The sequence below is a fragment of the Setaria viridis genome, chromosome 7 (assembly GCF_005286985.2).
Source record: "Setaria viridis chromosome 7, Setaria_viridis_v4.0, whole genome shotgun sequence".
Taxonomy (NCBI): Eukaryota; Viridiplantae; Streptophyta; class Magnoliopsida; order Poales; family Poaceae; genus Setaria; species Setaria viridis.
The window spans coordinates 21,823,761-21,838,738 of NC_048269.2; the positions used below are offsets into that span (position 1 = coordinate 21,823,761).

At 49.9% G+C, this 14,978-nt stretch overlaps 2 protein-coding genes across 2 annotated transcripts; one reads left to right on the forward strand and one right to left on the reverse strand.

The window, feature by feature from the left end:
- The first annotated feature begins 7,580 nt into the window (after positions 1 to 7,580).
- On the forward strand, positions 7,581 to 10,552 carry LOC117864039 (FT-interacting protein 1). The gene has a single exon (XM_034748009.2). The coding sequence runs from the start codon at positions 7,960 to 7,962 to the stop codon at positions 10,414 to 10,416; it is 2,457 nt and encodes an 818-aa protein (XP_034603900.1). The 5' UTR covers positions 7,581 to 7,959; the 3' UTR covers positions 10,417 to 10,552.
- A 417-nt stretch (positions 10,553 to 10,969) lies between these two features.
- LOC117864041 (large ribosomal subunit protein eL6x) lies at positions 10,970 to 13,152 on the reverse strand. Its single transcript, XM_034748011.2, has 4 exons — positions 12,863 to 13,152; positions 12,673 to 12,779; positions 11,363 to 11,544; positions 10,970 to 11,273 (listed from the first exon to the last, which is right to left on the reverse strand). Exons 1-4 carry the CDS (start codon positions 13,075 to 13,077, stop codon positions 11,118 to 11,120), a joined length of 660 nt encoding a protein of 219 aa, XP_034603902.1. The 5' UTR covers positions 13,078 to 13,152; the 3' UTR covers positions 10,970 to 11,117.
- Positions 13,153 to 14,978: the final 1,826 nt, after the last annotated feature.

A 14,978-nucleotide genomic window follows, 5' to 3' on the forward strand; every position in this document is an offset into this window, starting at 1 on the left:
GGTATAAAAAATTTAATGCATAAAGGAAAATAAAATAAGCCTAACAAAATTGGTTTCACTAATTTTGGACATCCCTAGAAATTTCTGTGATTTAAATGGTGAGATTCGGATTTAAACTATTTATTCTACAAAGGAAATCTAACTTTTTCCCGAAAAACCCCCGGTCTACTTTTCTCACGCGTCCCTACTCTACCCCCTCTCTCTTACGCTGGGCCCGCGGCTCGGACCCACCCCCTTCTCCTATTCATCTCACCCGCCGGCCTACTCAACCTTCTACTGGGCCTACTGGGCCATCTTCGTTTTCTTTTTCTTTTCTCCAACCGGCGACGGCCCGACGACCCATCTTTCCTTGTCCTCTTCCCCTGCAAGGCCGGCCTGCTGGACCCCTGGGCCTCCGGCCTTTTTCTCCAACGGCCGACCGCACCAGCACCTGGGCCTCCGGGACTCCGGCCCAACTGACGCCCGCGCCTGACCGGCCTCCCTTCTCTCTTTCTTCTCTGACGCGCGGGCCCGTGGCACCAGCACCTTCTTCCTCCTCCCGCCAAAAACCGGGCGCGACAGGGGCGGTGCGGTTCGCTGGCAGGCACCCTACCGGCGACGGGGCTAGGCCGGGGAAGCATCCCCATGCACTAGCACACCCGTGCGCGGTGACAGCTCCCCGGGAGATGGCCGGAGCCATTCCCTCTACGGCGGCAGGCGGCGGCGCCTACGGCCGGTCGTGGCTAAGCACGACGACGGCTCGGCCTACCCCGACAACTCCCTCTATGGCTTCCTAGTGCCCCCAGGACTCGCCTACGACTACCCATACAGAACAAAAACGATGGCAAGGAGGTGCTCACCGTGAGCAGGAGGTGCGGCGGTGGCAGACGGAAACGACGGCGAGTACGGGTACTCCGGCAAGGATGCTGGGCAACAAGTTGACCGGGGTGTAGCTGGGGTATCTGTGGAGGAGTGGGTGAGAGGAATCGACGGGAGGTAAGGTGTGGCAGTGGAATTTGGTTGGCGGCGGTGGCTTGACAGAGAGGGCGGCGGCGGTAGAAAAACAGGCGATAAAAAGGGCGGCGGCGGGAGCGGTAGATATACGAAAGACTTACCGCGCGCATGGGCGACACTGTGGCCTAGTGCTAGGCTTGCGTGGTGAGGAGGTGGCGTAGCTGCTGCGCTGGTGGTCGACCGAGAACGCCGGCGGCAACACGTCGGGCGCGGCTCTGTCACCCCCCCCCCCCTCTTTTGTTTCTGACGCCCGAAGTTCAGAGCTTCACCACGGCTGATTTTGAATCCGACGGTCCACAAGTCACTTAAACAAAGTTGTAGATAAACTCGAGCTCTACAACTCATATTTAAACTCTTGCCCGAGATTATCATCCATTTGTTGGCAATTTCAAAATGTTTGCCCTCAAGTAACTGAACTTCATTGAACTCCGATTCAGTTCGTCAGTCACTTGGTCATGGTCACTTACCCAACTTTGTAAATAATTTCAGTGGTCCAAATCCCTTCCTTTAAGTCCAACTACAAACTAATTACACTATACAACCATCAGGGATTCCATTTTGCTCATAAACACTCACAACTTTTGTTCTACATTCTTCTGAAATCGGCTCCAAACTTAGCTACCTATTGCTGTTTCAGACTTAGACAGATTCAGCAATTCAGTTTACTGTGACAAAGTGCTGACTTTGAGCTAAATTTTGAATTTGTTCCCTTTACTGTTCCTGATCAACAACACCCGAATCTATTTGTCCAAAGTTCATACTTCATCACTGTATAGTTGTCTTGGTCCACTTATTTGGAAAATTTGTCAGAAATTAATTTTCAAAATGGACTCTGGTGCTGATTTTCTGAAATTCTTATTGTCGGATGGTGAATAGTACATTTCGGTTTTAATTTCTTTCTTTGATCTTCTTGAGGTATTTAGGACCAGATCTTGTCCCCAATCTTGATCTTCAAGTTCTAATCACTCTTATACTTCCATTCCATATTTTTGCCAAATTTTTCTGAATTTCAAATTCAAAATTCAAATTTCGGTCAAATTTGACCCGAATTTGATTTTTAGCCAATTTCTTCTCCTTTTCTTCATGAATTGCTTCTATTTCTTCAGAATTACTTTGATGACTAAATAGCAGGTGTTACACGGACGCAGCGAGCCGCCGGCATGGCAGCGCATGTTGTTGCCGCATCAGCCATGCTGCCCCCACTCGGCGCCACCGAGCAACACCGGAATGAGCTCCACGACAGCCACCCCCGAGGAGTTGGGGGAAGCCCGTCCCCACCGCAGGATGTCGCAGCAGCAAGCTGTCGTCGAAGTCCTTTGCTCCAACGGAACTGAGGGGGCATATGGGGAAACTTCAAACCGTCGGAACCCCACCCTCACTCCATGGTGGCGCTATCGCCCTCGAGGACGGTGACGACGGTAGCTAGTAGGTAGGTCGCTAGACGGCGTGGGGAAATGCTAGATCCTGCTATGTAGGACGCGGATCTAACCGTCGGTGACCTGCAGGGCTGCTTGCAGCCACCACAGTGTGCTCGGCCATGGTTGTCATCTGTTGGAGGAAGAATGCTTGAGAAAGGAAGGGATTTGTGGGAGGAGGCCCCCAGCAGCCGTCCTTGTGCCCGCACGGGCTTCTTGCAGTGCGCTCAGGCAGCGGCGAGGTGGAGGGATGGAGAAGGGGAGGGCTATAGGTGTGGCGGCAGCGGTCTGCCCGGTCACCCTTAGGGATGACGAGCCGCGGTTTCCCCCGGTTTTACTTTTTTTAGCTATAGAGATCGTCTTGTTGTTCACGGCCTCATGTGTTCTTGTGCAGCCCTCCGGTTGCATCCATGTAATTCAAAATTCTAGCAAAGCTTAAATTGTAACCCATTTATTTTCTTAAGTGGTCGTTGCAAAAATAGATTTTAACCACAAAAACCTGCACACAGCTAAGGTAAAAAAGACACACCCGGGACGACATTTTTGAGTGGACGGTTACAGGAAAATGGAGGTGGGCTGGTTGCAACAACGCGTGGCGGCGGCGGCGGCGGAATGAAACCAACGGCCTAGTTAGGCCCATCAACAACAAGTGCGGCCCACAAAATTCCCCCCCGCAAGCTTTTTGTGTATTGCAAGTTTGCAACTGATGGCCGACCCATCAAATGAAACTCTGTACAAAGTTTTGTAACACTACCACTGACGTGTTCCAATTTTGCGCGGCTCTCATATTCGTTTTCTTTCTTTTCGTTTCGGTTTACATATCATATTACATTCTCATTCAGCAAAATTTCCCATGTTTCTAGGTGTGGTTTTTTCATGATCCATGCAAATGCACTAGTCATTTCCAGAAAAGCTAGGCTCCCATCAATGGAGAAAGACCAGAATCCTTGAAAGTAACTAAATTCCAAACCACAACTTTTGGCATAGAAGTGAGTCGATGAACCAATCAATCATATAGCTGGCCACTAATGTACACTTGCTGCATGCTGCAGAGTATTTACAGCGCCCATTCTTCGACAAAATATATCTGGATATTTTCATGGCATCAAAACTGAATTTGAGGATGAGCAATGGAGCGCAGCACACATATTCATTCAGCAGGGTTAGGAACATATGTAATGCATTTCGAAGAAGGCAAAGAGATTCTCCAGACCGCAGATTGGTTGGACAATGTACATGAGACAGCTGAAGTGTACGTGGATCAATCTGCGACCCGGAGCACGAGCATGTTAACGTGAAGGATTTGGATTTCCCCAGAAGATGAGTAGGCCCGCATCTCAGTTACATTGTCCAACTTATCGACATCATGCGCACCATTTTGAGGAATAATTTCCTTCCTTTTCTGGGAGACCTTTCCCTTGGCTCAAACCCTACACTTACAAAACCACCACTGTTAGAAGACTTGATGGGAAAAGAACTGATTGCATCACCCTAGTTTTTATAAACTTATTAGTGATAACCACGAAGTGGAAATTAAATGGAAATGGCAATATGTAATTGAGAATCAAGGTTGCCATGAAGGCATTATTACTGTAGTCTCGTCAAATTCTGAATGTGCAACCATGCACAACGCGTTCAGGTCAACATATTCCTTCCAGACCATCGTGCCACATTTGCCAGATGAATAGACACACTTGTTAGTGTTCTTGTCATTGTCCATGTTACAAAAAGTCATGAATCACAATAACTTCTGCAAACAAATTCAAATTTTGGTAACAGTATGTCCTGGTAGAGTTTCATGCTAGTGATTGTGCATTTGTGCTTATCTATCAAGAGTCCATGTGCCACCAAGTAAAATTGCACCTAATGTATAGTTGCAAAGTTACGCTTGAGACTTCTCATATAATCTTAAACCCGAGGCAAATTTTTTGTATTAACAGCAAGTGCAACCTGGTCGTAATTCGCAGTCTAAAGAAATATGTAAATATAGAACAGAATAGGAACAGGAAACTTACCAAAAGGAGTAGGATTAGGGGGAAGACACTCTTCTTCCAGCATCTTATCAGAAATCTGTTCTTTTCTACCCTTCTTTTGGTCAGATTTTGGACAAATGCCAGCTTGGTGATATAGTTAGGCAAAACACAAATAAGCTGGACTCAAACAGGTAATGCACTCTTCTGAGTATAGTAAATAAATGTGGAAAAGGTAGAATTCAGTGTTTTGCCTTGGAAGGGTTCTGCTAAAGCAAAGCAATATTCCCCTACTCTTCTACGAGCACTTATGAAATCCAATAAACCATCCACAGAGAGTTTCTTGTTTCAGTGAAGGTAAGCCAAAAAAACACACCAGTTCTTGGCATGCTATTAGCAAAGCATATCCTTGACAAAACTATGAGAATCCTCTATATGTTCCTAGGCCAAGATGTTGCATTACTTAAATCTATATTCTTTCATGATGAATATGAAGAATTATTGATATGACACGCCATCAAAATTAGTGCAGAATGAGATCTCTGAATTCTCCATATTCATAAAGTAGTACTCGAGACGATTTAACAATGGCACCACACTCAGTTTAATAGAAACGAGAACAACATGAAGACAACCATGATTCCATGAACGCCGCAAAATGGCAAAGTTGAGTATGAATAAATTTGTCACCACAGGCTATATCTACTACATATGACATACACATACGAGAATTGAGACTAGCTCTTAGGTTCAGACAATAATGTACTAAAATCTGCTGGACTGCTGCTGAAGTGAGGAAACGTTTTGAAACAGAAACAGTAAAATCGGTAGCTAGTCCTTGCAATTTTGTGAACTGAAATGCATTCACGCATAACTTACATGAAGAGAAATGTGTCAGGCAATCATCGAGCTTGTGGTGCGCCGCGTGCTCTCCGAGCTATGCCTGCACGAGGAGCTCGGTCGTCGCCTCGTCGGTGCGAGCTTTACACCCATCAGAGGGTCGGAGAGGAGCTGGATGGTATCGGGATCCGGCGACAGCGCGGCGCACCCACATCAACGTTGGCCGCTCGCCGTCCCCATCAGCGGCTCCGCATGCGCTCCACCGCCACAAATGCCGATGCGCGCGCGACAGCGGAACGGACGCGCATAGAGTGTGAGGATTGGTTGGATCCACGGTTGAAACACTTGCCGAGGCCCTGAGCCCCTGAGGAGCGACGCCGCCGGAACCCGGAGGATCTCCATGTTGAAGCTGCGGCGGGCGCCGACGGCAGCCGATATTTACAAATTAGCCCTATATTTTTACAAATACAACCCTAATTTGGATCGCGACTATTAATCGCGATCCAAAACTTTACAAATAGGACCCTAATTTGGATCGTGACTATTAATCGCGATCCAATGTTTTACATTAGCACCCTAAAATACTTTTATTCCGGTCGATTTTTGCACTTTAGCCCCGGCGGCTCGTTGGCCCCCGCCGGCCGCCGCCCAACCGCCGCACCCCGCCAGAAGCGCTTCACGACCGAACAAGCGATATGCGGCCGCCGCCGCCCGCCCTCCATGTCCACCCGGCGCCACCGAAGCCGCGGAAAGGAGCAGAGCAGCACGACACGAGGAGCTCTGCTACTCTGCTAGGTATTCTTCTGTGTTGTTCTTCAGTCATAGACCAACAACTGAAGCAATACAAACACGAACTCAGCTCAGTCGACTTCATGTTTCTCTTTCGGAATTATAATTTTGGTTCATTTTTTCTTTCATCTTCGGCTCCTCGTATTTCCCCGTCACAAAAGCTTAAAGGCGCCTTCCAGTTTCAATCATAACCCGTTTACCATTCTCATGAATTCATCGCAAAAACAGCTTTGAATTACAAACGAAAAAATAGCAGAGTTCGTATGACTTGGCACTACACTTCGTAAATTCTCGAGTTAAAGGGGATTTTGTTCTGATTCACATGGTAGAGCCTAGCTGGTCGTCGTTCAGCACTATAATAGTGTCTAGTCCTCATGATCATGAATTAGCCAAGTAAAGGAAATGTCTAGTGGAAGCATGCAACCTTTGGCAAAGCAAGCATACTAAACTCAGGGCAATGAGCAAAATGAGAACAAAAGAAGGCAATGGATGAAGTATCGAGAAAGAAACCAAGGGACCAGCAAAGTTCAAAAGGCCTCGATATCACATTAGTTTTTTCTTCCTGAACATTCAGGTCTGATTTCTGAAGGAAGCAGTAGACCCTACATTGAGCTGGGACTTGTCCAGCAGGAGTAAGCAAAAGGTAAACGGCCTAAGCCCACAGCACTATTCCATTGCCGCCGGTCAAAATACTTCAATTGCAACGAGGAGAATAAAGCTCCAGTGTGAAAAAAATAAAATAGAGTAAAATAAAGGGGCTTCTTTGGTTAAAGCAAACCTGGCCCCCCAAAGGCTCTGAATTGCTTTTGCTTTCAACACAAGTACACACTTTGCCCTTTCCCCCCTCTTGGTTCCATCATGTAGCTTAGTACTGCCTCCGTCCTAAAAAATAGCTACATTTAGCCTTTTTAAGACATATTAAGAAGAATGCTAAAATGTCTAATATGTCCTTCATTAAACCTGTCCATTCGTGCGCATGTGTTTTTTGTGTGGTAATTATACCTTCCTTATATGTCTCCACACAAATAAAAGGTATCGTGCATGCTGCCATTTATTGACAGTCAGAACCACAAGACAATTGATTGCCATAGGGTTATTTTTGTCCATTCATCCATTCAATCAGAGTTGTCAACTCAAACGTAGCTGTATTTTGGAACAAATTTTGAACTCTAAACGTAGTTATATTTTGGAACGGAGGGAGTGTGTAATACCCAGCCGAGAAAAATCTCTTGGTTACTTCAAAAAAAGAAAAGAAAATTCTCCTGGATCAAAGAAAATTGTGTTGTGATTTATTTTTTCTCATATGTACGATATTAAAGAGCGACAGTGCATCTTGTAGTGTAATTCCCGTATAAACCAAGTTAATGATTTATGGTCTGTGTACATACTATATATTTTTGAGCTAAGCTAGCTCTGAATACTTCCTTTAAAAAAACTCTGAACACTTCAGTTCCAAACCTGACAGTATATATTTCTTTTGATAATTTCCACAGGTAAGTCTTCCGGGAGGAAAACATGACTATCAGAGATGTTGAGAATGGTTGTTTCAACTACTTTCATCAAAATTGCCATGAGTCTTTCATCCTCTTAAACTAGTTACCTGACCAGGAATACATGATACAGAAAAGCAGCTGCGTATACAGGCAGTTTCCTGAGAACGATCTCAGGAGTCTTCACCAACACTCCTCTTCCTAGGTCCTATTCAAATCCAGGCAGATGCACCCCCACCAACTCGTCGTGACGCACCTCGACTCGAATCACATGACCTCAGCTTTACTCCCGTATCCACAATTGCGTCAAGATTCTGCAAGTGTCTGTACAGTCCATTGCCTGCTTCGTGCCACCTTGCACGCCTTCCCTTGCCGGCGACGGGGAAGCCGACCACCTACCTGACAGGCGGACACGTTGAGAGCCAACGCCCCGTGCCACTGTCTCTGCCGACCTCTCCGATCATGGCGTACCCGAATGTGTTCCGCGCCCAGGCGCCGCCAGTGAGAGTGGAGGATCACAAGGCCGCCAAGGACGCGGCGGCGCCTGTGCCCCAGGCCAGGGAGCAGTGGCCGGCCGGTGCCAGCAGAAGCGCAAGCCCACATGGCGCCGGAGCCGGGTGGCTGGGTGGCCTTGGCTCCGGGGAGAGGCTGGCGAGCGCCTACGACCTCGTGGAGACGATGCATTACCTGTACGTGCGCGTCGTCAAGGCGCGCGGCCTCCCGGCGAGCGCGGTCACCGGCGGGTGCTGCCCCTACGTCGAGCTGCGCGTCGGCAGCCACCGCGGCGCGACGCGGCATCTCGAGGGGAAGGCCAACCCAGAGTGGAACCAGGTGTTCGCCTTCTCCAGGGACCGCGTCCAGGCCATGGCGCTCGAGGTGCTCGTCAGGGACAGGGAGGGCTGCGTCGGCAGGGTCGCGTTCGACATCGCCGAGGCGCCCATGCGCGTGCCGCCGGACAGCCCGCTCGCGCCGCAGTGGTACCGCCTCGAGGGGGCAGGCGGGAAGATGGCGGCGAGCGGTGAGGTCATGCTCGCCGTCTGGGTCGGCACGCAGGCGGACGAGGTGTTCGCGGACGCGTGGCACACCGACGCCGCGCCGGTCCGCGGGGGCAACGGCGCGGCGGCGGTGCAGAGCACGCGGGGCAAGGTGTACGTGACGCCGAAGCTGTGGTACCTCCGGGTAAGCGTGCTCGAGGCTCAGGACGTCGTGCCGCTCGGTGCCGGCGGCGTCGCTGACAAAGGCCGTCACGCCGAGGTCTTCGCCAAGGTGCAGGTCGGCGGCGTGGTGCTCAGGACCAGGCCCTGCATCGCGAGGAGCCCGACGAGCCTGGCGTGGAACGAGGAGCTGGTGTTCGCCGTGGCGGAGCCGTTCGACGACCCCGCGGTGCTCATCATCGAGGCCCGCGCGCACCCCGGGAAGGACGAGATCATCGGGCGCGCCGTGCTGCCGCTCACCGTCTTCGAGAAGCGGATGGATCGCCGCCAGGTCCAGGCGCTGTGGTTCAGCCTGGAGCCATTCGGACGGCCGGTGCGACCGCCGCCGGAGGCCGTCTTCGCCGGCCGCGTGCAGCTCCGCGCGTGCATCGAGGGCGCGTACCACGTCATGGAGGAGCCGACCATGTACGCCAGTGACACGCGCCCGACTGCGCGGCAGCTGTGGCGCCCGCCGGTCGGCGTGCTGGAGGTCGGCGTCCTCGGCGCTCAGGGGCTCACCCCGGCGAAGACCGTCCACGGCCGGGGCGTGACCGACGCGTACTGCGTCGCCAAGTACGGGCACAAGTGGGTGCGCACGCGCACCGTCGTGGACTCGTGCAGTCCCCGGTGGAACGAGCAGTACACGTGGGAGGTCTACGACCCGTGCACGGTGCTCACGCTCGCCGTGTTCGACAACTGCCACCTCGGCAGCGACGCCACCGCCGCCGGCGCCGGCGCCGTCAGGGACCAGAGGATCGGCAAGGTCAGGATCCGCCTCTCGACGCTGGAGATGGACAGGGTGTACACAAACGCGCACCCGCTCGTCACGCTGCACGCGTCCGGTCTGCGCAAGAACGGCGAGCTCTGCCTCGCAGTGCGCCTCACTTGCCTATCCCTCGGCAGCGTCGTGCACCTCTACGGCCAGCCCTTCCTCCCCAAGATGCACTACGCCCACCCGTTCACCGTCCAGCAGCTGGACAGCCTGCGGCGGCAGGCGGCGGGCATCGTGGCGGCGAGGCTGAGCCGCGCCGAGCCGCCGCTGCGCCGGGAGGTGGTGGAGTACATGCTGGACGCGGACTCGCACGCGTGGAGCATCCGGCGGAGCAAGGCCAACTTCCTCCGCGCCACGGCGCTGCTCTCCGGCGCGGCCGGCGCGGCGCGGTGGCTCGCCGACGTGTGCCGCTGGAGGAACCCGGCGACGACGGTGCTCACGCACGTCTTGTTCGTGACCCTGGCGTGCTTCCCGGAGCTCATCCTGCCGACCGTGTTCCTGTACATGTCCGCCGCGGGCCTCTGGAACTACCGGCGCCGCCCGCGCCGGCCGCCGCACATGGACGCGAGGCTCTCGTGCGCCGAGGCGGCGCACCCCGACGAGCTCGACGAGGAGCTGGACACGTTCCCGACGTCGAGACCCAACGCCGTGGTGCGCGTGCGGTACGACCGGCTGCGGAGCGTGGCCGGGCGGATCCAGGCGGTGGTCGGGGACGTGGCGACGCAGGGGGAGCGGGTGCGGTCGCTGCTTGCGTGGAGGGACCCGAGGGCCACGGCGATGTTCACGGCGTTCTGCCTCGTCGCCGCCGTCGTGTTTTATGTCACGCCGATCCGGGTCGTGGCGCTCGTCGCCGGGCTGTACGTGCTCCGCCACCCGCGGTTCAGGAGCAGCATGCCGTCGGCTGCCGGCAACTTCTTCAAGAGGCTGCCGTCCCGGGCTGACACCATGCTGTAGTCTGCAGCTCACTTCGTGTATGGCATTTTCATTGCAAACCGGCCTGCAGTTTCAAATGTACTGTAGCCTGCACAACAGCCTGCAGTTCATTGCGAGTGCATTCGTGATCAACAAGAGTACTATTTTTTGCTGCGTACTATTATTGCCATGATGCTTGATGCATGTTCAGATGCGCATCATACAAGGATATACCATAAACACTGATGATCTCAGTAATTCCGCATCACCCTATTCAAAACTCATCACTCATCAGTAGTATGACTGAAATTGAGATTCCTCAGCAAAATAGCACATTCAGCAACCAAAACATAGTCAGAAATCAGAATACATTCACAATTTGATACATCAGTTAAAATGGTGAGACAAGTTCACCTAAGCCACCTGAATTGAAAGCGATAACAAGCTTAACTGATTTAACACAGAACGAGACACAGATCTGAATAGATCATACTCCTGCTCATGTGATCAAAGCCACGGAAGAATGCACAAATGCCAGGACAGGACTTTGCAAATAGCTTACATGTATAGTAGTGTCGTGCAAAAGATCGCTAAATTAACCAGCAAAATATATGACTTCATTAAAGATTTGACAGTGATTCAAATGGAAACCAAAGGTTCACCAGTCAGATACAAAATTCAGGAGCACACTCAGGTAGACCAGGCAAAGTGACTATTGAGCTTCGCACCTAGCACCAACTAATCTAGAAAACCATCTCATGGGGCTTGTCGCCATCCCTGAGAGAGAACCGTGCACCAAGGTAGGTTTTCAGATCCGGAACAGCCTCAATAGCTTTGATCAGCTCAGCATCCACGGTCTTCTGGTCATCCTTCTTGAACTGCGGCAGGTCCTTGGTCGCCTGAAAGATACAGATAGATCCCTTCTAAGTAACGCAATGCAAGGTTGCATAAGAAAGGAAAACAAGCTTCAGACCGCATAGAAACACACCTCCTTCTCTGTCTCGAAAAGTTCACCCTCGGTCTTCTTTGCCTTCTGCTTCTTGTCCCTGGCAAAGTACGCGTCATCAAACTTCTCCACGTTAACACCCGAGATATCAACCTTTGTGGAGGTTGCAATGACGTAGGTCTGGTTCACACGGCGGATTGGGACACCGTTGATCTTGAAAGGTCCTGAAAGACAGAATATTAAATATTAGTTAATACACAAGAGATAAAAAAAACACTGACAAAAACATGCAAAACAGTCTAGCAAACTAAGAAAACTAATAGTATATAACAATCCATTCGCATTTGATGATACCCTGTTAGCTGGTACTAGCATGCCACAAACAAATGCAACATACTGATCCTACTCCACCATATAACAACTAATGATAAATATACATCAGTAGAGCTGTAAACTGTGCATGACCAAATGACCTCAGCAACAGTGACAAAGAGAAATCAAAGTTTTAATACCTTCCCTATCATCCAAGTCTCAGGGATATTCGTGTTAAACAGGTATTTGCTTCGCAAATGCACACTGAAATTGTAGGTGTCAAAGCTAGCCTATGGTCTGAAAACCAGTATAATATATCTCTTAAAGCAAAACAACTGTACATATTCTTGGTAAAAGTACTTCATTGAAATGCACCATGATCATCCAGCAAGTATTTATCACTGGATGTTGGAAACATGACAACATTTATCCTTTATTTATTTGCAGGTAACATGTCAAGATAACTAAAAGAATAAAAGAAAAAAAGTATTGCAGATGGAGAACAGAAAGTGAGACACTAGCAAACCATTTCAACTACCCTTGGTCCAGGTAACAATGCAACAAAATTGCCAGACTCAGTTGAGATCTTCCATTGCTAAATAACATTAGTCCATAAAATCAGTGTCACTGCAACAACTAATTTTACACTCACAGGCAAATATAAGCATGGAACTGCAATATGCTAGTGACCTCAATTTTAAGCAAGTAATACATGTGGTTTCCGTCATATGCTATGCAGATTTTCATATCATTCAGCAAACAAGTCAATAGTAAGATGAAGCATGTTCGCTTCAGTACAACAGCAATAATCGACCCTCAATCTAGCACATTCCACCACGGAATAAAGGCAGGTAAATGCTTACATGAAGCAGTCAACATAGCCATTCCCTACAAATAATGCATTTGTAACACTCCGCATTCATTCTTTAATTCATCACATATTCAACAAACACTAAACTTTGAGCATTGGACACCAAACATCACGAAGCAATAAACAGAAAGTCCAACTAAACTGTGTCTGATTAGCAACGTAGGCTCACCAGTAACAAGGAGCATGCCAGATTTGAGCTGCTTGAGGAACACGACTCTCTTCCCCATGAACCTCCCGGCGAGCAGGATGAGCACGGTGCCCGGAGTAATGGACGACCTGCACGCATCAGAAACCGTCAGTACTCGCAGCTCACAGCAAGCAATTCGACCCGAAGAGACGATGATGCTGTCGCGGGGAACCTGAGCTTGGTAGGCTTCGGCTTGCGGGTGCTGGGCTTGCGCGGTTTCACGTCGTCGGCGGGGTAGAACTTGGGCTCGGCGACCGCGGCGGGCTTCTCGGCCTTGGGGAAGGCGCCGCCATGCTTGGCCTTGATTGCCCACAGCCCACGGCGGTGGTACGCGTGCGACCGCGAGGCCTTCTTGATGCCCATCGACAGCTTAGACGACGGCGCCATTGGATCGTCTCGCGGCGCGGCGGCAGCGGGGCGGCGGCGGCGGCGGCGGCAGGGAGTGGAGGCGGAGGTGGAAGAGAAGCGGGGGTGGGGGTTAGGGCTCGGCTTTTATATCTCGCGGCGGCGTGGGGAATTGAGAGGTGGTAAACCCTAGTCGTCGAGTGGAGCCTGATGGGCCGGGATGTTGGGCCTATCGGCCATATTTCTTGATTGATTGTGGGCTTGTGGCTCACACTTAAGAGTCTGGTTCCTCTCCAAAAAAAAAAAGAGTCTGGTGCTCCTTTTCCTAAATCTACTTTCTTTCTTTCTTGAAAAACGGGGTAAATCTACTTTTCAATTTTCTCATTTCAAGCAACTTAATTTATATTTTTTTCTCGTACAATAATTTTAGTATAATACGATCTGCAAGACACATCACGAAGTCTTTATATTTAATCTATTTCTTAACGTATCATGAATCTTTTGCAACGCGCACAGCGCTCTTGCCGGTGCAATGGTAAATTGTGCGGTCAGCATTCAGCAAGCATCCATGGATCTCATGGCGGTTCCTTGAGTTCCTAAAAGAAAGAAGCGAGCATTCACTTTCAACAGTTTGTGTAACACATTCTCCCAAAGTTTCATCAGAAAGTGACATAACAAAGCACTATTCAAATCCTGCCCACGCCACAAACAATTCAGCCCTGCCGAATTTCAAGCAAATAAGCAATGCCAGTGGTTAATCATGCAACAGAAGGAAAGTAAGCTAGCATCATGCCATGCTTAGCTAACAAGTCCAAGTCATCATGTTTATTTTTTATGCTTGATTCTTGAGCATACAAACCAAAATCCATAGCTGCCCACAACTTCTGGCTATTGGAAATCTGAAAGCCTTGAAAACATCATGCAGACACCTCTGTTTATAGAGAAAGCATATATATGAAGCACCATCTGATACGCTCACTGACTGGATTCAATTTGATAACGTGAAAATGCAACCTTTACACTTCTGGGTACATAAGACTCATTTTAATATAACTCAGAAAAACGTTGTACTAGATTTTAGTAACATATTAATCCGTTGCTGGGGCAAAGAACAACTGATAATGCTGCAACTGCAAAAATGCTAGCGAATCAGGCTAGAACAATCCAAAGAAAATGAAAAATGATCTCCTTTTTAGCTTGGAGCCAAGCTGCACAGAGGCCCTACACATGCATTCTAGACAAGTGGGCATGCACTCTTTCCCTGCCCAAGCACAGAACTGAACAAAGTTGCTTTCTTCCTGGAACGGGGAAAAGGCACAGAAGTTCTGGATTCCTACCCCCCAATCTGAACTTTAACCATCAAGTTTCAACGCCAAAGATGTTTGAAAACAAGCTGCCAATTTATAGATCAAAACAACCAGAGATCCCAAACAGAATGTCAAAGAATGAACCAGCAACAAAACAAACTGACAATATTATAAGGGAAAGAAGAACAATTCATACATGGTGTACACACTTATTATGAATTATATTCTCTTTCCCTAATTTGGTATGCAGAAACAAAGTTTGGATGATAGGTAATGTCTGATGCTGTCTCCCCCTACTACAACGATGGAATTAGGAACCAAAAGGGCATCACAGATTCAATTGAACAAGAAAGAAAGAACACAATCGTCGTGGAATCCGGTCCACGCCTGACGACCGATCAAGATCACAACTCCCAGGACGCGAGGATCCTCCTCCTCCTCCGCCGCCGCGCGCGCGATCACGGCGACTGCCTCCTTGGCCCCCGGCCGTGGTGGTGGATGGGGTCTGGTCCCGTCGGCACCTCCCTCTCGGACTCCGCGCCGAACCCCGTTGTGCTCACGTCCTCCGCCGCAACCTGCGCGCCGGAGAGAACCCCCAGCGGAGAAAGAAACCATCAGAAAAAGAACCGCCTTTTC

What these genes read in the sequence shown, in the direction of transcription:
- LOC117864041 (XM_034748011.2), bottom strand. Translation starts at nt 13,077, where the DNA reads ATGGCGCCGTCGTCTAAGCTGTCGATGGGCATCAAGAAGGCCTCGCGG. An exon ending in CCGAAGCCTACCAAGCTCAG is followed by an intron (nt 12,780 to 12,862) that starts GTTCCCCGCGAC and finishes TGATGCGTGCAG; the next exon opens with GTCGTCCATTACTCCGGGCA. An exon ending in TTTTCGAGACAGAGAAGGAG is followed by an intron (nt 11,274 to 11,362) that starts GTGTGTTTCTAT and finishes TGTATCTTTCAG; the next exon opens with GCGACCAAGGACCTGCCGCA.
- LOC117864039 (XM_034748009.2), top strand. Translation starts at nt 7,960, where the DNA reads ATGGCGTACCCGAATGTGTTCCGCGCCCAGGCGCCGCCAGTGAGAGTG.